The 21,799-nt window shown below is 38.6% G+C and overlaps 2 protein-coding genes across 2 annotated transcripts; one reads left to right on the forward strand and one right to left on the reverse strand.

Moving 5' to 3' along the window:
- Positions 1-1,795: 1,795 nt before the first annotated feature.
- Positions 1,796-13,099, reverse strand: tm4sf5 (transmembrane 4 L six family member 5). Its single transcript, XM_050067720.1, has 5 exons — positions 12,593-13,099; positions 11,298-11,378; positions 8,191-8,333; positions 5,160-5,352; positions 1,796-2,321 (listed from the first exon to the last, which is right to left on the reverse strand). The coding sequence occupies exons 1-5, from the start codon at positions 12,764-12,766 to the stop codon at positions 2,304-2,306; spliced, it is 609 nt and encodes a 202-aa protein (XP_049923677.1). The 5' UTR covers positions 12,767-13,099; the 3' UTR covers positions 1,796-2,303.
- A 1,694-nt stretch (positions 13,100-14,793) lies between these two features.
- On the forward strand, positions 14,794-21,776 carry LOC126404244 (transmembrane protein 272-like). Its single transcript, XM_050067329.1, has 6 exons — positions 14,794-16,490; positions 17,528-17,608; positions 18,430-18,480; positions 18,829-19,032; positions 19,122-19,294; positions 21,647-21,776. Exons 1-6 carry the CDS (start codon positions 16,484-16,486, stop codon positions 21,683-21,685), a joined length of 555 nt encoding a protein of 184 aa, XP_049923286.1. The 5' UTR covers positions 14,794-16,483; the 3' UTR covers positions 21,686-21,776.
- The last annotated feature ends 23 nt before the right edge of the window (positions 21,777-21,799 follow it).

A 21,799-nucleotide genomic window follows, 5' to 3' on the forward strand; every position in this document is an offset into this window, starting at 1 on the left:
TGTGAACACAGGAACTTTAAATTTGCAGGAAATTGCTTGGTTTAGATGCCAAAGTACACGGAGAAGCTGAAAGGCATAATTGTTATTCACATGGCTACACACAAAGACCATTTCTTTTATCTGTGCTGCCATGGAGGCATGGCTTTAGCCTTGAGCTTTGGTTTGTTTGGTGTCTATATTTACCAGCTCTGCAACAGGCTTTTAACTTAAAAGTTAGGTAACAATTACCACGAAGCAGCCCCATGGCAGCAAAAGCTTATAAGCTTAACCTGCACCGATCCTAACAGGCGCTGCTGGGCCAGATTGTGTACTGTTTATGCAACTGCAGTGCTCAGGGTGTCCACAGGGGGCGTTCTGACCTTTGACCTTGTCTGGATGCGCTCTAATCCTGTTAGATCTGGCTGTCTGGCTGCCTGCGCACAGTGTGAGGTGAGTAATTAACAGAGGTCCTGACAGTGATTCTGCAGTAGTTCTTCAACTGGATAATCAGTCAGGAAGTGACTCAGTTGGTGGACACGTTCAGCGTGTTCTGGGGGAAACAGCAGCAAGGTTCACATAAACACTGATCAGATGAGTCACAGAGAGCTGATATAATTTTCCTCTGATCATGCACAAATCCAATCTCCCTCCAGGGATGTCAATGGTAAACCCTTAATCAGGTAACCACGAGATATTTTTGACCACAGTTACACATGTCAGTCTATGGCAGTGGTTCCCAACTGGTTCAGCTGTGGGATCCAGATTTCATGTTAGTTGATAGTTCAAGGTCCACACAGTTTTACATAGTCATAGTCATAGTCGTTTTACATCATACTTGCGTTTGGCCATTTCGTGGATCTAGTTTGTTGCCTTTGTTAAGTAGCTATCCATTATTCACTCACGCTACAGCAAGACACCGCATCTCAACAGTTAAGTTCTGTGCCGGAAATTCACTGTACTTAAAAGTAAAGTGTATTTTTGACAAACTCGACATGTTTGCGAGTCACTTTCAGAATGGACCCATAACCCACTTTTGGACTGTGATCCACCAGTTGGGAACCACTAGTCCATAGGATAATTTTGCTACTTCTCAGTTTACTGCACTGCGCTCAAACTAGCTCTGGTTGGAGCTAGCTAGTGGCACCACCCATTCGGTGATTACTGCTACTAATGCCGTCCCAGACCAACCACCTTGCCGTTGAAACATTGTGCCACCCTCTAGTCTCCCCCAGTGTCGCCCTTTGAGTAAAGTTATTTTGAGTCAAAAACCCCCTTTAGCATGGTCAACCATGTTAGTTAACTGTTAGCTAACTGTATCGCTGTTAGCACTATTAGCAGTGTTAGCACAGTTAGTGGTGCTAACATGGTTAATAGTGCTAATGGGGTTTTGAGGCTCAAAATACAGCAGCCTACTCAATTCTACTATATAGGGGCAGACTGGAGGATGGCTACTATGTTTCCACAACCAGAATGGCGCTACCAGCAGTAGTCGCCGAAAGAGTGCCGCTGCTAGCTAGCTCCCAGCCACCATAGGCTATGGGCACTATTTTTCTACAAGCTAACGTGGCTAGCCAGCTGTCTGTCAATGAAGCCAACAGAAAATAAATACAAGGCAAAACACGTACATTTCAAAACATTAAATCACATTAATCTCACCACCCTCTGAATGGGTAGTGCTTTGAAATGCAGTGCTTAAGATTAACAAGTCAGTGGGGTGCCAGACATTTTGCTTTTTTTTCATTATTAATTAGCAATTAATGGGAGTCAGGCTATTGGAAGCAAAATTAACCAACCCCTCAAAATAAACACATGAAAGTAGCAGAGGACTTTTATTTTGTCAAAATCAAAGACATTGACACCGTAAATTGATGCGGAAAAATTCACCCGAATGCAGAAAATAAAGTGTTTGATGCTCCAAATTTTCTGGTGAAGGACCCCCACTCCCATTTCATATATGTCCCCCACAATGTTGAGACAAAACCTTTCAACTCTCACGGTGTTGTCACAGTCTTCCTGAGAATACAGCATACTAAACCAAGTAGAGGCACATATAACAAAATTATTTACAATTAAAGTATTATCCATATATGACTCATTAATTCAGTAATTAATGAATAATTCATCTAAAAATACACAACATCAGCATACACATCAGCTAGAATAAAATTTATACAATAGTGGAGTAAGACTTTGGTATGAAACAACAGCTTTATAAGAAAACTCCAGCATGTTTCACAGAGAAGTTTCCCTCCATGTAAACTGGGGGGAAAATGAAACCCTCCTGGCCCCTCTGAAGGTCGGTTACAACTGGATGATCTTCACTTTCACAATCCACTGTCATCCTGCAACAGGACAAAAGTTACATGTTAATGTCATGTTTAGGGCAGGAAGCAAGTCCTCAGATGATTGGCAGGGCTGTTAATATGTCAGCATCATGTTAATGTGTAGAAAATAGTGTGTGTATATGCATGTCAGCAAAAACATTTTTTAGCATGTCCTAAATCTGAGATCAGTCTTCAACCTGTGTAAATATTTCTGTTCAAAAGTACATGCATAATATCATAAATGATCTTTGACCTTTTTCCTGCAAAGCTGCTGATTACTTATTGTGACTTTAACGGAGCTAAATCAGTCCCCGGATTGATCATGTTTATTTTTAGTAGTAAACCTGTCAACTATTTAATCTTGATGGCACACTGGGTTTTAGCCTTTAAGGTACTGTATGTAACTTCCTACCAGTATTAACCGTTTTTATTGCCAATGAGTGAACAAGTTGTAATATAACAGAGACTTTTACTGAATTTCTCAGTTGCCTGTAACGGTTTGTGGACCAACGCATTGTCACTCCGACCTCGTCACATATTGACGTTTGGTCATGGACTTTCCACGTCCACATATGACGTGCAAGGTACCCTGGGTCCGTTGGTAGTTGACGTTCTGGGACACTGTGTCAAGTTCTGCCTGTTACATGCATTGTCTTCTTTAAAAATACACTTCCGTTTTGACAGGAAATTTACCGTTTACATACAGTGTCTTTCAAAATAAATGCACTACGTCGGTACAACAAGGCAAATTGACATTTCTTTTCCTCCAACAACTAACGTATGTGGTTGAGTTTGGGCAACAAAAGCACTTGGTTAGGTTTACAGTAGGACAAAAGAACAGGGTTTGGCTTTAGAAACTTATGGGACGCAAACACCGCTCTCTTGGATGAAAGTTAGTGTTTGTTAACTCGGACTTTCGCTACCCTAACTTTAGAAACAGGACTGGAGTTCTTGTCCTGCCACGTTTCCCCCGACTATAACAGTGAGTGGCCGCGTGTCATGCTGACGTTAAAGGACGGCTTTTTTCGTCAGTGTCTGATGCTGGAGGTCACTGCACTGGATTTCGATGAGTGAGACTGGGTTGTGTGGCCTCACCTCTACATAAGAGACTCATGACGAATTTTTCCCAGAAAATCCAAAAGACGTGACGATATGCGTGTTTTCGAGTGCTCGGCTACAGCGCTAACAGTGTACAACAAGAGCTAACATTAGCTAAGAAATGGAGTACGCTAACATCAACAGTTGACTGGCACCAGTCCACACATGGCGTTTCGGTTATACTTTAAATCTCTGTGTCCGACTTTTGATTTCTATGTGTCTACAGTCACTGATTGCACTAAAATGAAATGTACATTTTTTAAAAGAACAGTTTGATATTTTAGAAAACATGCATATTTGCTTTCTTCCCCAGAGTTAGATGAGAAGATTCATGTCACTCCATACGCTGAAGTTCTGGCAGCAACTAGCTGTCTTAGCACAACAACCGGAGGAACAGTTAGAAAGATTTTAAAAAATCTGTCATGTTTGTACAAAACATTTTAAGCTACAGCCAGCAGCCAGTTAGTTATCTTAACACAAATACGGGAAACAGGAGGAAACTACAACAGCGTATTAGGGCTATTGTAGGTTGAATGGAAAGGAATGGAAAATGAATAAATAAAAATACGGATGTGCAGGAGGGGGGGTAATGTAATGTAATGTGCAAGTAAATCAGGTGACATAATATAGCATGCATTCAGCAGCTTTAAATATCCTAAAAAAGTCAAATAAATTAACTAAATCTGAAGATAACGAGCCAGTGTTGACTCACAGGGTACACATACCCTGATCCCCTGGGTCTCAGTCATGTTCTTGACCCATACATCCATCACAACTTCCTCCCTACATTGACTTTGTTGCTCTTTATACTATGTCTCTTAGTTTTTCTGGCAGTTAATTTGGGATTTTTTTTCTTGTAAATTAACAACTTTAACCTCAGAGAATATCTTTTTTTTGTCATCAATTTACAGCTTTTTTGGAGCTTTTTTGGAGCTTTTTTGGATGGATATACATGTGAAGAGAACTGGATACAGCATCAGAGTTGGGGCCATGGTCATTCCTATAAAAGTGGCACATGAAGCCAACAAAGTTCAACTGCTGCATATAAAATGACTCTCTGCTTCTGCACTGTGAGGCCCATAGAACAGTGGTTCCCAACTGGTGGGTCGCAGTCCAAAAGTGGGTCGCGGGTCCATTCTGAATGGACTGCAAGTGACTCACAAACGTATCAAATTTGTAAAACATTCTTATTTTAAAGTGCCATTTCCTGCTGTAGAGTGAGTCATTAATGGACAGCTGATTGACAGAGACAACAAACTAGCTTGACAACATCGTGTGATGCTAAATGTATTAAACTGTGTGGACCTGGAATCAATGACTAAGGAGAGATCTGGCCCCCATGGCTGGACCAGTTGGGAACCACTGCCATAGAGCAAGCGCAGTAGAGACTGCAGCTCACTAATTAACACTTCATATCTTAAAACTACAGAGCTTTTTCCCTTTCCTGTTTTCAATCAGTGGCAGACCTGATAGAAATCTAAAGCAACACTGTAGGCAGCTGCTAAAAGGCCAAGTCATTGAACAAGCCACTAAGAGTACCAGGCTCTGTTCCAGCAACAAAACATGTTGCTTCACGTTGGCTTGGCCTAGTTTGATAAAACAGTTTTAAAGTTTTATTGCTTCCCTCTTTTATTGCCACTCCAGGTCCTCTGTGTAGCTTTCATGACCTCCTGGCTTGGACATACTGCTCAAAACTTACTGTGGCATTGCAAACATTTGCATTTATTAGGTGTGGAGTTTCGGGATTTGTCCACCTACATCTTTGCTGTCGCGGCAGTCCCCGCAGATGCATCCTATGCAGCCGTTGACCACCTGGATGCCACAGAGCACCAGCTGCACCGCCCCCATGGCCAGCAGTATGGAGAACAGAACCACATGCCACATCACGGCATTGGTGGGGTATTCACACATTGCCCACATGGTCTGGTTTACAAGGTAGCTGCCATTACCGCTGCAAGGGAGGAGAGCAGGAGAGCATAAGCACTGTCCAAGACACACACAGCATTAATGAAAATATGGATGAAGCAGGCCAAGTTTGGGGTGCAGGAAGAAATAGTGGGATGACTGAGTCGAGGAAATATGCGTCAGTAAAACAGTGAATGGAACAAGTGAGGAGTGGAGAAAGACAGCATGTGGAAAATAGAAAGGAGAGGAAGTTCTTGATGGAAATATGTTGTTCAAGAAAAGTGACATTCAGCTGTTACAGTATCATTGGGAATTTAAAGAAATGGTTAGACATTTTCTTAACGAGAATTAGATAAGAAGATTGATACCACTTAAATGTCTGTACAGCTAATGCGTAGCTGCTGCCAGCAATCGATCGGTTAGCTTAGCTTAGCTTAGCACAAAGACTTGAAGCAGGGGGAAACAGTTAGTGTGACTCTGCCCAAATCTGCCTATTAGCACTTCTTAGGCTCACAATTTAACATGCTTTTTCTCAATCATTTAATCCATGCTAAAACAAAAGTCTAACAATGACACATTTTGGGGATTTGTTACTTTGGACAGAAGCAGGCCAGCTGTTCCCTGTTCCCAGTCTTTATGCTAAGCTAAGCTAACCATCTACAAATATCCACAATTAGATGCTAAAAAGAGCTGTATAAGACACTCAGAGCATATCTATGATTCAGACTCTCAACATGGAGGCGGCTAAGTTGGTGGCTTGCAGCTAACAGTGCTAACAGCACTAACAACGGCAGCAGTGTTGACAGAGCTAGCAGTGTTAACCCATGGATGTATAATAATACTAGATAATGGACTCCAAGATGGCACCCATTTAGTCCAGAAGAGTTGCTCGCCTGGCGCATAGGCCAAGAAGATTTATAGCTTCCTGGTTTAGTTCTCACTGTTACCCCTCTTTCCAGGTTTTATGCTAAGCTACGCTAACCCTCTACAAGTATCCACAATGAGATGTTTTAACGAGCTGCATATGACACTCAGAGCATAATATGATTCACACTCGGATTCAGGTTGTCTGCGCATGGTTCTCAACATGGAGGTGGCTAAGTTGGTGGCTTGCAGCTAACACTGCTAACAGCGCTAACAACGGCAACAGTGTTGACAGAGCTAACAGTGTTAACCCATAGATGTATAATAATAACTAGATAATGGACCCCAAGATGGCGCCTATTTAGTCCAGTAGAGTTGCTCGCCTGGCGCATGTGCCAAAAAAAGTTTCTAGTTTCCGGGTTTACTTCTAGCTGTTTTCCCTGTTTTCAGTCTTTATGCTAAGCTAAGCTAACCCTCTACAAACATATAAAATTAGATGTTTAAAGGAGCTGTATTTGACACTCAGAGCATATCTATGATTCAGACTCTGGCCTCCATGTTGAGAACTATGTGTAGACAACCTGAATCACTTAGTTGGCGGCCTGCAGCTAACAGTGCTAACAATGGCAACAGTGCTCACAGAGCTAACAATGTTAACCCATAGATGTATACTAGTAACTAGATAATGGACCCCAAGATGGCGCTTATTTAGTCCAGTAGAGTTGCTCGCCTGGTACAAGCACCAAAAAAGTTTCTGACTTCCTGGCTTACTTCTAGCTGTTTTCCCTATTTCCAGTCTTTATGCTAAGCTAAGCTAACTCTTTGCAAACATCTTCTGTCAGATGTTCAAATTAGCTGTACACCACATTCAGAGCAAATCTATGTTTCAGACTCTGATTCAGGTTGTGTACACATGGTTCTCAACATGGAGGTAAGTTGCCGGCTTGCAGCTAACTTTACTAACGGCATGAACAGTGCTAACAAGGGCAATAGTGTTGGCAGAGCTAACAGATGTATAATAATAACTAGATAATGGACACCACAATGGCGCCTATTCATCCCAGTAGAGTTGGTCGCCTGACGAATTCCTGCTCGGCTCTTTACACTCTGACTCAAACTGGACTATTCTTTCATTCAGAGCACTGTTGGAATGTACTATTCGGTTAGCCCAGGGGTCAGCAACCTTAACCATTAAAAGAGCCATTTTTGACCATCAATAAGTAATTGACTATTATTTTAGCCCAATTGAAGATATTCAAATATTTAAACGAGTACTGGTTAGACAGTCAGACAGACACTCCAGCATAGCAGAAGTTCACACAGAAAAACATGAAACTGAAAGGGGGAAATTGAGGTTTGCTGCATGGAGGAAGGAAAATCTGAGGTTGGGTATTAATATTTCACCATGCATTGAGTAATCATACTCGGTTCCCTCCCTGTGACCTCTGGTGGCCTTTAAACTGCTGTCATCATGGACAGCAATCACCTACATATTAACAACATGCTTAACAATTGTCCCAGTCTGACCTGCCTAAGCTTGTAAAACGCTTCAGCAGAGCCAGTCGTGTTATCCTCGCAGCATTATCACTTAGGCATGGCTTTAATTTGGGTCATATTATATTTTTATGGCTTATAATGAGGCTGAAGAATTTCCTCCCATGCATTTCTTTACAAAACAGTTTATTCTGAATTCCCAGGTTCATCACAACATAGATTTTCTCTACCGAAGCTTCAAAATGAGTGCTGGTCCAAGCTGCCACCTACTGGAGAATCAAAATATTGCATTTTTATTTTTATAATCAAGAACTGAAACTTTTCTGCAGCTCTAAAAAGATATTGGCAAAAGATATTGACAGTAAATATAACTAGAGATAACAGAGCAGAGCAGATAGATGGCAGCATACCTGGGAAAAAAAGAGGAACAGCTGTAATATAAGGCTGCAAAAACTCATCTCAGGGCTCTCGCTATTCTACAGCATCATACATGCTTTTAAAAAATACATTTGGGAGAATCACTCACGTGCCAAGGTTTTCAAAGGGGTATTCCCATTTGCCCTTATCCGACAGACACTTAGGTCCAATAGCCAGACCTGCAGAGGCCACACTGACGCAGTAGATCGCTCCAGCCAGGCCAAAGGCAGAGGAGAACACAGAGTTCAGCATCTGAAAGAGAAATAGGAGGATTTCATTCTTCATTGGTAGTAGACCTACACCGATAAGCCAAAACTTCAAAAACGCTGGTAGGGGAAGTGGGAAACATTGATCATCTTGTTACAGTGCAGTCTTCTGCTGGGAAACTTTTGATCCTGGCATTCATGTGGATGCTACTTGGTGTGCTCCACCTCCCCGAACACCGTTGCAGACCATGTAAACCCCCTCATGGCAATGGCGCTTGTCGATTGCAGTGCCCCCCAGCAGGACAATGCACCATGCCACACCACAAAAACTGCTCAGGAGTGACCCCAGGAACGGGACAAAGAGCTCAAGGTGTCGACCTGAACTCCAAATACCCCAGATACCAATCTGATCGAACATTTGAGGGACATGCTGGTACCTCAGAGGTATCCCTGATCCATGGTGGGTTCCCCTCTTGGTCCCCTTGAAGATTATAAAACCTAGCCTATTTAAAATACACAAAAAATGAAACTAATAGTTTGAGAAAATAAAAGTCCAGCACGACAACCACATTTCATGGTCTCCCTGGATGGATGGAGCAAACTGCGTCTGCTGAGGACAACTGTGAAATGTGTATGAATGCTTTGGGAAAAAGCAAGTAAGTGGACCTTGAGTTAAGGTTACTGTTTTTGTGTTTGAAGAGGAACTGTCACATGCAACAAAAATTAATATAAAAACTTTTGTAACAAGCATTTCCTCACCGCAAATGTCTCCTTGACTGTGGCCTATTAGCAGTATAGTTCTTGATGATTAAAGAGAAGTGAGCACTGTTCGTAGTCCTACTTCTGTAAAACATATTCACCAGAAAATATTAATTTTAAATGGTCATTTATGGCACTAAAACCTAATTACACCAAAAGATCCTGTAAGTCCTAAAGAGACTTTCTCGAAATAATGACTTTGTATCTTAAACTGATAAGTCCCATATCATAGGTATTCCTGACAGAGATATGAGTTAATATCTCAAATGATTTTTTTTAATGAAAATATGAAATAATATCTAACAAATTATGAGAAATGATACTAAGTCATTAGATGTTTACTTATTATTTTGAGATATTAAGTCATTAAGTTTCTCATTATTTTAGTATACTAACTCATTATGTTGAGATAAGTTAAGTCATTATTTAAAGATAAATCCTTGCTTTAAGAAAGTTGCTTATTATTTTGGGAAAGTTTATCACTATTTTGAGATTCTAACTTATTATTTTAAGATATTAGGTCATTATTCAAAGATTTGTATGTCATAATTTTGAGATAAGTCATTATTTTAAGAAAGTTTCTTATTATTTTGAAAAAAATTGTCTTGGCTTTAGCTTTAAGTTTGTCTTAATTTTAAGATATTTACTTATTATTTTGAGATATTAACTTATTATATACAGATAAGTAAGATAATATTTTGAGATAAATCATTGCTTTACGAAAGCTTCTTATTATTTCGGGAAAGTTTATCACTATTTTAACATGCTAACTCATTGTTTAAGTCATTATTTTAAGAAAGTTTCTCATAACTTTAAGATACTAAGTTAATTTTTTACGATATTAAGTCATTATTTGGAGATACGCAAATCATTATTTAGAAATAAGTGATTATTTTAAGAAAGTTTCTCATTATTTTGAGAAAGTTTGTCTTAATTTTAAGATACTTGCTCATTATTTTTGAGATATTAACTTATTATTTACAGATAAGTAAGTCATTATTTTGAGACAAAACATTGCTTTAAGAAAGTTTCTCATTATTTTGGAAAAGTTTATCACTATTTTGAGACGCTAACTCATTATCTCAGTAATTATTTTAAGATATTAGGTCATTATTCAAAGATTTGTGTGTCATAATTTTGAGATAAGTCATTATTTTAAGAAAGTTTCTTATTATTTCGGGAAAGTTTGTCACTATTTTGAGATGCGAACTCGTTTATGTAAAGATACTAAGTTATTATTTAAAGATATTAAGTCATTCTTTGGAGATTCGCAAGTCATTATTTTGAGATAAATCATTGCCTTAAGAATGCTTCTCATTATTTCAAGAAAGTTTATCACCATTTTAAGATGCTAACTCATTGTTTAAGTCATTATTTTAAGAAAGTTTCTCATAATTTTAAGATACTAATTTATTATTTTAAGATATGAAGTCATTATTTGGAGATACGCAAATTACTATTTGGAAATAAGTCATTATTTTTAAGAAAGTTCCTCATTGTTTTGAAAAGTTTGTCTTAATTTTAAGATACTTACTCATTATTTTGAGATATTAAGTTAATAGTTACAGATAAGTAAGTCACTATTTTGAGACAAATCATTGCTTTAAGAAAGTTTCTCATTATTTTGGGAAAGTTTATTACTATTTTGAGATGCTAACTCATTAAGTAATTATTTTAAGGAAGTTTTTCATAATTTTAAGATACCAAGTTATTTTACATTTTTAAGTCATTATTTGGAGATATACAAGTCATTATTTTGAAATGAACCATTATTATAATAAATGTTCTTATTATTTGGAGAAAGTTTGTCATAAGATACTATTTTATTATTTTAAGATATTAAGGCATTATTTGGAGATATGCAAATCATTATTTTGGGATAAATTTCTCATTATTTGGAGATACTAAGTTATTTTGTGAGATAAGTAAGTCATGATTTTAAGGAAGTTTCTCATAATTTTCAGATACCAACTTATTTATTTTAAGATATTAAGTCATTATTTGGAGATATGTAGGCCCTAGTCAAGTTTCTCATATAATGTCTTACAGATGTTTGTTTGTTTTTTTCAGAAATGGGCTTCCATACAATACAGTAAACATAATAAAATGTAATGACACAAGTGAATTACTAATAAAATAATTCAGTTTGTCATTCAGTATTTGACACAACATCACCCTCGCCTTTGCCCATCATTATCAGTCCAGTCCTCACACTGGTGTAAATGTACATTTTGTAAATGACTATACTTACCCGGCAACGGTTGCCACAGCAACCTTTTCCACAGCAACCCTTGCCCCCGGCCCTGATAGCTGAACAGCTCGGGCACAGCATCTGAAAGGTTAAAAAATACAGAAATTATTTTCTCATTTATCAAGCACAACTTTTATTTTTCTGATATCTTACTTTTAATTGATTTAAATGCTCGCTAAAGTTTCTTAACATGTAAGTATGGTGTGTATTTATGTGTCCATAATTGTGCACACATGCCTGCTGACACATTTGCATTTATACGTGTGTGTCTGTGTGCTCTGGTTATCTCTTAAAGCAAATATTTGTGAATTCCGAGCTGAGTTTTATTCTCTCGTCCCAGCAGGCAGTGACATCCACACAGTTAGAGGTGGGGCGAGGAGAGCAATCAAACTTCCTGCTCACTGTTCCAAACTTAAGGTAATATCAGGGCCATAAAGACGTGTCCTTTCCACATGACTCAAAGGTCTCTGTGATATGTTTATGAGATGAAATATTTATGAATTATTTATCGTCCTTGTTGACCTTTAAAACGTTGAGATAATGTTGGTGGCAACTCGCATAATCAGATCTGATGTGTGTGTGTATCTGTGTGTGTCTGTGTGTGTGTCCTTAGTGAGGAAGTAGAGGAGATCAGACGATGGTTTTATCTCTTAATGGTGAGTGGTCAAAGTTTCACTAAAAGATTCCCTTAAAGTAAACATAAACACCACAGTGTAAATATAATGCACCACAAGTAAAAGTCTTGTATGGTTAATGTTGCTTAAATGAGTAATAATGTGTGTTGTATTAAGTATTATTTTAAGTACTGAGTATTAATACCAAATATAGCAAAATGTACCACAACGATCAAACATGAAAATGGGTGTTATACTTTTATACATTATATTTGTATTTTAATATTGTAATTGGTCAAGAAGCTAATTTTCTACATGTTGGTTTCATCTATATAACAATGCATCATTTTTATAAGTTCATATGTTTTGTATGTAAAATTTTGATTTGTAAAGCAACTATAACTTCCAGTGGACTCCCACCAGGCCCCCAGGAATCCCCGTAGACCACCAGTGTAAAAGAGATGTCTATAAAATTGTTGATAGGATGTCTCCAACTGCAAACAACATCAGTTATGGCTCTTTATATCATCATTTTTTATCCATGGAGGTTTTACATTTGTAAAACTTTCCTCAAGCTGAGAAAGGAGTTTTAAAAGTCTGTGATGTCATCACAGTGTAAAGTCTATAGGAGACGTCCAACCAGACTTTGTAAATACACACAGATCACAATGTTTTACTCACAAACAGGCCTCCTCCGATGAGCCCCCCCATCAGCCAGACCTGGAAGGAGATATGGTCATTATCCTGACTCTCCCCGTCGGGGAAGAACAGCAGCAGGTTGGCGATCATACAGATGAACGCTGAAGGTAGCAGGATCAGGCCCACCAGGCGGGCACACTTCCCCGTACAGCACATGGTTTTATCTTATTTTGTCTTATTTTTTTGTTCCCTCTCACTCAGAGTATCTTTCCCTCTCAAAGTCAAAGTCAGGAGGCGAATGAGAAGCTCACCGCTGTGACACGGTGAAAGTCATATACAGTGACTGGCAGTTAGAGCAGGAAGGAGAGAGGGAACAAAGGCCAAGTATCGGTGTAGCTGCCTGTAATCGTGATGTCAGATCTGTGTATCTTTTCAGGGGTCTCAGATAAAAATTAAAATCCTCAGCAGTGGGAAAAATTGACTTCTCTACAGATGTCAAACTCAAAATGCAAACACTGAACCTAAACAAACTACTAACTCTCTACTAAACAGAGAAAGGAGAGGGGTATTTGTTTTTGTGCATGTGCGTGTGTGTGTGTGTGTGTGTTTCGGGGGCTTGATCATGCCGTCAGATGCCCTTTGATACCTGCTCATGACGATATCTGTCTGTTTGTTCTATTTATGGCGGACAGCAAACACAAAGGAAGGCTTGGCCTACAGTCCATCTAAATAAAACCTTTGTCAGACGAAGGTACAGAATTTAACTAACTGGCACTGTATAAGGTGTAAATCAATGAGCGTGTGTGTGTGTGTGTGTGTGTGTGAGAGATGAGGAATATGTAAAAAATGTGTGTTTATTTAAATTTCTTAGACTGTCCTACAGCGCAATATGGTCACATAGGTTGTTTGTACAAGCAGCAAACTGAGATCCATATTTACGTTTACTGTTAGGCGACGACCTCTAGTGGCTGTAGTGATTATGACATGAGCAAAACAGGCAGTCAGGTGATGTTGTATAAAGAGCGACTTAACTGCTTGCTTGGATGGGTCAAACACTGACAGGACTTTCATCCAGGAGACCGCTGTTTGTGTCCCGTGTGAAACCAAATGTCAACGTTGAGTTATTTTACAACCTAGTCACACTCCGAAGTCATCGAATACCGGGGCTTGCGCAGTGACTTCAGTCATCAGACACCAACGAAAGAAGATAACCTTTGGTGTCAGCGTGATACGCAGCCAGTCAGTGCCTGGTAGCATCATGGGGAAACATGGATGGATAATAACGTCAGTTAAGTGGATGGGTCCAACAACCACCAACTTCCATCTGGGAGGCCGGTGTTCCTGTATGATTGTAAAGCCAAACCCAACCACGTACATATGTTGGCTAAATGTAATCATGTGCATTTGTTCCTGAAGGAGAAAAACGTCAATTTGCGGTGTTGTACCGACGTAGTCCGTTCCTTTTGAAAGGGACTGTATGCAAACTGTGAAAAAAGAAGTGTGTTTTGAAAACAGATAATGCATGTAACAGTTTAAAGTTGACATGGCCTCCCAGGACTTCAGCAACCAACGCACCCAGGGTACCTTGCACGTCAAATGTGGGCATGACCAAACATCGATATGTGACGTTATTTTAACAAAGTAACATAGAACGTATGTTACATACATCACATTAGTATCAAATGTACTTATTTTAAGCAATATCATGATCTTTATTTTTTGAAACCCTACCACTAAGATTTTTGTGTTGAAAAACTGGTGATATACGAGCTGTTCTGTCTTCCATGGGTTGGGGCGCTAGTTTAGGAAACACTCCTGTGGTTCTTATTTGAGGGTTGGAACATACAATCTACGGATCCATGATAGCAGCAATATGTGTAACATAGTCAAATGTCCATTTGTTATATTAAGTTTTATAATTGCACAACATTTGTTTCAGTTGTTATTGCCTGACACACTTAAGCCTCCATAGTCAATATGTGGAACGTTTGAGACTCAGTTTCTGTACACCTACGTTCACCTTTGGGGGTACCCCACCTATAAAGGGGTGTCTACCGCCTTACTCCTCCCCTTTTACTGTTGTACACCGTGGGAGAGGAGCTCAAGTTATATGGTCGTACTTGTCGGAGGAATATGTTTTTACCTCTTGCTGTCAGAGTCTTCAGGAATACATGGAGATCGTCCCCAAGGTATCCACAGTCTTTCATATCAACCTTTGTTGAAGGTGGCAGTGCTGTTTGGGCTGGGAAAGCCATGTGGTAATACAGGTTAGGTAAAGGAGGTTGTGGGGTTGCTGCAAGGAGCAGTGAGAGCTGGCATTAGGGGAGTGTCTCTGGGACGCCAGAGATCACTGTCTAGCCTCCTGGTGGTATTGTGGGACCAACTAGACGAAACACTGGTGAAAGGAGGTTCCCACCTGATGACCCCAAAGACGTGTTAGTTATCACTGCTCACTGGTCTGTATAGTTAAGCCTTGGCATAATAGCTTATCGTAGGGCTTAGGAGGTTATTCACTGAGCGCTGATCCTTTCTCTAGAGCACAAATTTCTTGTGTTTATTTGAACTAACGCAGACACCACTAGAGTCCACCGATTACATAACCTCAGTGCAGTCCGGCAGCAATTAGCAGGTCAGTGGGATACAAACACACATGCACACACAGCTGGTCCGTCTAGTGAAACAAAAAACAGAGAAGCTTGGATTCCATTATATTAGGATTTTCAATATAAAACAAACACTCAGTACATCATTTAAACTCAGACACAAAAATCTTTACAGGTAGAAAAACAAAAAACAAATCCTAGGACTTCAACATTACTTGTAAAATAAAATATACACAACGATAGACGGTATACTGCTACTCAGTTAGACCATTACAATTCACTACCCCTGAAATACTCGAGTACAGGGCTCCAAATTCTGACAAACATTTGATTCTCAATCTTATTGAGAACCTTAACCTTTCCAAGTACAACACATCCATCAGCTCTCTTATCCATATATCATATGTTGGTGCACACTGTGACTTCCACATAAATAGATTAAGTTTCCTTGCCACAACTAAGCCAAATGGCCTGAGTTTCACACTAGTCTGCCTAAGGTAACACACTCGTGGCACCTAGGACAGCAACTAGTGGGTTAGGTAGGCATTAGAGAAACCTCCACTATATCTTTACATAGCAAATAGTAGTTTGCTGCTATATTAATGTTCTGTATGTCCTGTAGAGCTCCTTTTATGATACCAACCAAGATGTCCTTAAAAACTAACAAACTTAATCACTTATTTTCTAAAATTGCTTCACACATATGTTCAAGGTGTTGTAAGACACAGGACATAGGTTACTTGAGTTCAGAAAGTTGGCAGAGGACTAAGAGGCACATGACTTTACCAATGCTGGATTACCACAAGGCCTCCGGCTCACTGTTATGCAATTAAATCCTGTCAATTCCATTGGCACTATGCACCACTAAAGCATAATATACCCTGAAGGGATGAGGGCCATATTTACTTACTCTTCAGGCCCTGTCAATCCCTGTGTCAAAATACTGTTTAATACATTTATTATTATTTAAGGAATGCTTGCAAGGTGCATATTCCTAAAACAACTGATTTAAAAATGGACAGGTCGTCTTCCAGCAGAGGAGTACTGATATAAAATACAATAAAGCTTTTCACTGTTTTCTAAGAGACAATATGGAGGAGATTCTGAACACATTCAACTGTAGTTTTTCTTAATGTTCTCAACTTAAGATAATCAGTAGATTCAGAAAAAAAACATCCTCACAGGGGAATAATTTTAGTTTCACTTTGTTGAACGGGCTCGTCCAGTCCACTGTTGACTGTGGTATAAAAACATCCGCTTGCGGGAATTCCCAGTTGTTTCTGTGTCTGGTGCCCCAGTTAAGCATTCAGGAGGACTTTTTTCAGCTGCAATGGCAGGTAAGTGCGTTTTTATATGATTGCACAGAAATGTATTTAATATGTGAGTTCAGCTTGTGTCAGGTTTTTAAATTGGCCTTCCAAATGAAGAGTTTAATAAGGTGTATTTCTGTCAAGAATTTATCTTTTGAACATCTGCATGCCGTTTATCTCAGGGGTTATTCGCTTGTGTTTGAGTTTAAATGAGCTGTGAAATTACTGCATTTAATTACAAAGAGTTGTGTAAAGCTGTTTGGTTGGAGAAACATGGTTTTAACAAACAATATGACGGTGTTATATTTGCTATCTGCAAAGCTATCACTGTAGTTTCACTTTTGGATTGACCATAAAAACAATGTCAGGGAATAATGATGACGACATATTTAATGATATTCAATATCTGCAGTCTGATCAATGGGACATTATATAACATGAATTCTGTGAGAAAAATTGTTTACTAAAACACACAACTTTTTTTGTTTTGTTTTCCCAGTGTTGTGGAGAAGTAAATTACATGTAATTAAACAAGCAGTTTAACTACATTTTGCAGTAGCTTGCTCGTAGTTTATCTAAATGTGTATTTGTACACTGATTCAAGTGGTCAAATTACATTTTTTGGCCATTTTGTGTTTGGTTAACTGCTGAAACTACAAACAATTTTGGGTCATAAAAAGAAAGGAATGATTTTTTGATATTTTTATTTTACCATTGCTTCTTTACTGTAATTGAACCCCTTTGACTAGCCCCACCCCCATTATTTTCTTGCCCAGGCAATGCATTCATCAGGCAGAATTTATACAATTGTCAAGTAGCCACAAGTATTGATTCCTGGTATCAATAAACAAATGTTCAGATAAGTTGTTGCGTGCTATTTTAGAAGGTAGCTTTGCTGTTGTTCACCTTCTCCCACTGTAAATGAATTGATAGCTTGCAAAGCTATGTTATAAAGATACTCCCTCAACACTGTCCTTTATTTTCATAACTGTTACTTCATCAAGCGTAAAAACTGCGGAAGAATGATACCAGTTTGTATGTTTGTTCTTTGGCACCATCTACAGATCAGTCAGTGAAAATAACTATGGGTGCCTTATGGAGCATTCAAGTGGACCCCCCACCACCCAGACCCCCAAGACTATCAGGTAAGCACAATAAAGATTCAGGTCCAAGTATATTAGGGGATTTTTTTGGGCTGTAGTGTATGATGATGATGATGATGATGATGATGATGATGATGATGATGATGATGATGAATCATATACTGAGAAGTGATCCTAGTATTTAGTCTATCCTTGAGTGACACAATTGAGGTGGGAAACTATTAGAGACCCTTTTTAATGTGATACAATTCATCAGCAAAAAGCCTCTAAAAATGACCATTAAGTTAAATCACCAACTTTTTAACTTTTTTTTTTCTTTTTTGTGAAGATAGTTTAAATGCATCTGGTTGAGGTAACATTAGGATTTTGGAAAGTTATTATTGACTCACCACTTTGGTAAAAAAGTGCAGAATATTACTGTTTTGGAGATGGGAGTTACCTGCATAATCTCATGTAATTTTTCAGCCATTGCTTGGATGTAGTTCAAATTTTCACTGGTATCTGCCCTACACCTCAAAGTGATATGAATATCTAAATATGTATTTATAATAAAACTACAGACCTTTAAATACAAAGTTATACAAAGTATTTCAGACACACACCTCTTAAAAGAAAGTTACTTTTATTTGTGAATATAGCATAACTGCAGCTGGTTAACTTTTAGACTGGTCATAATTTTATTTAATTTAATGTAATTACAATTTACAATTTAAAACAACTTTTTAAACCAATGTTATTAAAGCTTAACATAATAAAAGCATATATTTCTATTTTTACTGTAAAAATATTATAAGCATGACTCAAAATATGCAATCTGATGTTACAAATTGAAATCTGACCCCTTTTTTATCTTACCCCTCTAGTTGGATTCACAATAACACAGGCTGTCTGCATACTGGCACGAGTCGCCTTTGGTCAGTATCCTTTCTTCAACATCATGTTTTACTGTCCTATTTTTTAACAGCCGTTCTGTAACCAAGGGCGCAGGTTTTGTTTTAACACTGAGATGGGGGAGTCCTCCACCAGAAAATTTTATGTGTAAAACGCTTAATATCCTGCATTCTGATTTTATGCACCAATTTGTGCCTTTCCTTCATCAATTAATGGTGTTAATGTCTTTTTGTCATAACAAAAGTCCTCTGTTTTTATTGGGGGAATAAATGACATCATCTAAATAAATAAGGGGGATGTGTCCCTTGCATCCCCCCAAAATCTACACCTATGTCTGTAACCATGCTGCTCTCACCACCATCTCTCCACAGGTGCTGTGTATTTCAAGGACTGCCCTCAGCAACCTAACATTCCCAACTACCTGTTAGGGCTGGCTTTGGCACAGCTGCTGATGATACCATTTGTGACCCTCCCGTGTGAGAGCCATGCAGCTCAGCCACAGGAGCAGCCCAAAGGATTCAAAGCCTGTCTGCAGTGTTTAATAGCCCTGTTTATCTTCGTATGGATCCTGGCAGGTAAGGATGAAAAATATTACAGATCCCACAGTTTCTCCCAAAGTGAATAACAGATTGCAACTAAATGTTTTTGTCCCATGCACCTGCAGGTGACGTGTGGGTCTTCTCAGTTTATCAGCCCAACTATGATCCTGCAGCTGCTGATGGTGTTTACTGTGATAAGACTTTGTACACATTCGCTTTCTGGAACGCAGTCTGGGAGACTTTTGCGATTTTTATCCTCCTGGCCCGTCTCTGCACAGGACTGGTGTTCTGTGTGACCGTGAGTCCTGCACCAGCAAACAGAAACCTTTATGGGAATGTATGAGGTATAGACAGATGGATGAAAGGTTGATGTAAATATCTGTGTGTAAATACAACCAAAATTATTGCATTCCTCACACTGAATGGTACGGAAGCACATTGCATTCACTGAATAAATGAAAAAAATCGACACATTATCTCGTAATTACAAGATCTTATGTCAGAATTATGAGATAAAATCTTGTAATTACACAGTACAAGAACAAGAAAATGATTGATATTTTTGCTTTAAAAAAATGACACAATTATCAAAATTGCTACTGATTATTCTTCTAACGATCAGAGAATCAATTAGCTCCTAATTTTTTATCCTTCTAAAATTGGTTATGGTTCTTTGTCTTATCAATCCGGATTCCGCCCTCAACACAGCATCGAAACCGCTCTCCTCAGAATCACTAACGACCTCCTCCTCTCTGCCGACTCTGGCTACCTCAGCACACTCATCCTCCTTGACCTCACTGCTGCCTTTGACACCATCAACCACACCACTCTGCTATCCCGCCTACAAACTTCCCTCAACATCACTGGCTCTGCTCTCTCCTGGCTCAAATCATACCTCACCGACAGACATCAGTTCATCCATGTCAACAACTGCACCTCCTCCACCGTTCCCCTGCTTCAAGGTGCCCCTCAGGGCTCGGTGCTTGGTCCTCTCCTCTTCATCATCTACTTACACCCCCTTGGTTCTATCATTCGTCGTCATGGTCTCCATTTCCACTGCTACGCTGACGACATCCAAATCTACATCTCCACAAAATCCATCACCCCAGCCACCCGCTCTACCCTCACCAACTGTGACTGAACTCCAATCATGGCTACATACCAACTTCCTCAAACTGAACTGTGACAAATCTGAAATATTACTCATCGGCCCAAAATCCCTCTCTATAGCAACACAAAACTTCACCCTCAGCATTGACAATACCACCTTCTCTCCCTCCCCATTCATCCGCAACCTTGGTATCATCTTCGACAATAACCTCACATTTGAACATCACATCAGCCGCCTCACCCAAACTGCCTTCTTTCACCTCAGAANAATCCGCTTTTAACCTTTAAACATTAGCTTTTCGTTCTCTGTTTCTCATGTACCCCCCCTTTTTTTGTATGTACTTCTTTTCTTTGTTTTAAATGTATAGCGTCTTTGAGAGCTGTAAAAGCGCTATATAAATAAAATGTATTATTATTATTATTATTATTATGTGTTAATTGTTACTTTTTTTTAACTTTTTAATATATATTTATAAAATAAGACAAGATAAATTAAGACTTATTTAATCCCACAAAGAGGAAATTCGCACAATGCAGCAGGTCAAGTGTCAGAAGAAAAAATTGAGTTCGCACAATGCAGCAGGTCAAGTGTCAGAAGAAAAAATTGAGTTCTAAATAAGGGTATTTTTATTTTTATTTTATTTTACTTGTTTTCAACAACATCACCACTGTAAAATACCCAGAGTGGAATACCAGAATACAAATATTTGTATGTTGTCCATTTTTATACCCCCATCCCCCACCCCCACTGGTAATTTAAAAAAAAAAGGTTGTATAAGACCAAAATGAAAACTAAAATGGCAGCATACATGCATATATACATGGGTCAATACATATTCCTCTAGTCCGTAAGGGTCCTCAGATCAAAAGAATCAAAAAGGTTTTTCATAAAAATTAATCCAAGTTGTGAGGATTGTTTTAACAGGATAAAATGGTGTGTCGGTATGCCGGATGCCGTAATCCTTGAGTGCTGTAACCCTCTCTTTTTCTCTCTGTTGAAGAGAGAAACCTGATTTTTTTACGAGTAATATTCATACTGGTTTAAATAAACAGTTTGATTGTATTTACCATCTTTGTTGTGTAGCAGTTTTGTGTGAATGGAATTAAAGGCCTGTCTCAAATACAGGCCTGTTGCTTTCAATGATTTAGGCAAATAATAGCCCGGACTACTAATTAAAGTTTTACGGTAATTACATAATAATAGATATAAGAATAATTACTCAGTACAAGTATGTTGTGAATACAGCATATACAATATAATATGCACGTTACATCCATAGTTTGTAACACATATACACCATATGTAATCATAACAGCCTAATGTAATTATATGTGCATAAGATAAATATATACAGTTAGCCTATATAATATAATGTATAATTGTAGGCTATAAATATGATTATGAATAAATAGAATAATATATATAACCCACTGTTTTGTCCTCAGAAAAATGTGTAAACTTTTAGGACCTACTGACTATATGTATATTTATGTTTATTTATGTTTTGTTTGTCTTATTTGCTTTTTTTTTTTTTTGTAGCCTGTGCATCATTTGTTTTTCCTGGATTGTCAGTTTTAAATAAAGGTTATTTAAACTGGGTGAAGCCCTCTGATGTGAGCTCTGTGGTGGTCAGTCCAACATCTCCATCTCTCGCGAGAAGCTCTGACCAGAGTCGGGTCCCGTCTGATCAGC

Source organism: Epinephelus moara, chromosome 17, assembly GCF_006386435.1.
Source record: "Epinephelus moara isolate mb chromosome 17, YSFRI_EMoa_1.0, whole genome shotgun sequence".
Taxonomy (NCBI): domain Eukaryota; kingdom Metazoa; phylum Chordata; class Actinopteri; order Perciformes; family Serranidae; genus Epinephelus; species Epinephelus moara.

What these genes read in the sequence shown, in the direction of transcription:
- tm4sf5 (XM_050067720.1), bottom strand. Translation starts at nt 12,766, where the DNA reads ATGTGCTGTACGGGGAAGTGTGCCCGCCTGGTGGGCCTGATCCTGCTA. An exon ending in TCATCGGAGGAGGCCTGTTT is followed by an intron (nt 11,379 to 12,592) that starts GTGAGTAAAACA and finishes TTAACCTTTCAG; the next exon opens with ATGCTGTGCCCGAGCTGTTC. An exon ending in GCTGTGGCAACCGTTGCCGG is followed by an intron (nt 8,334 to 11,297) that starts GTAAGTATAGTC and finishes TTTCTCTTTCAG; the next exon opens with ATGCTGAACTCTGTGTTCTC.
- LOC126404244 (XM_050067329.1), top strand. An exon ending in CAGACCCCCAAGACTATCAG is followed by an intron (nt 17,609 to 18,429) that starts GTAAGCACAATA and finishes TTACCCCTCTAG; the next exon opens with TTGGATTCACAATAACACAG. An exon ending in ACTGGCACGAGTCGCCTTTG is followed by an intron (nt 18,481 to 18,828) that starts GTCAGTATCCTT and finishes ATCTCTCCACAG; the next exon opens with GTGCTGTGTATTTCAAGGAC.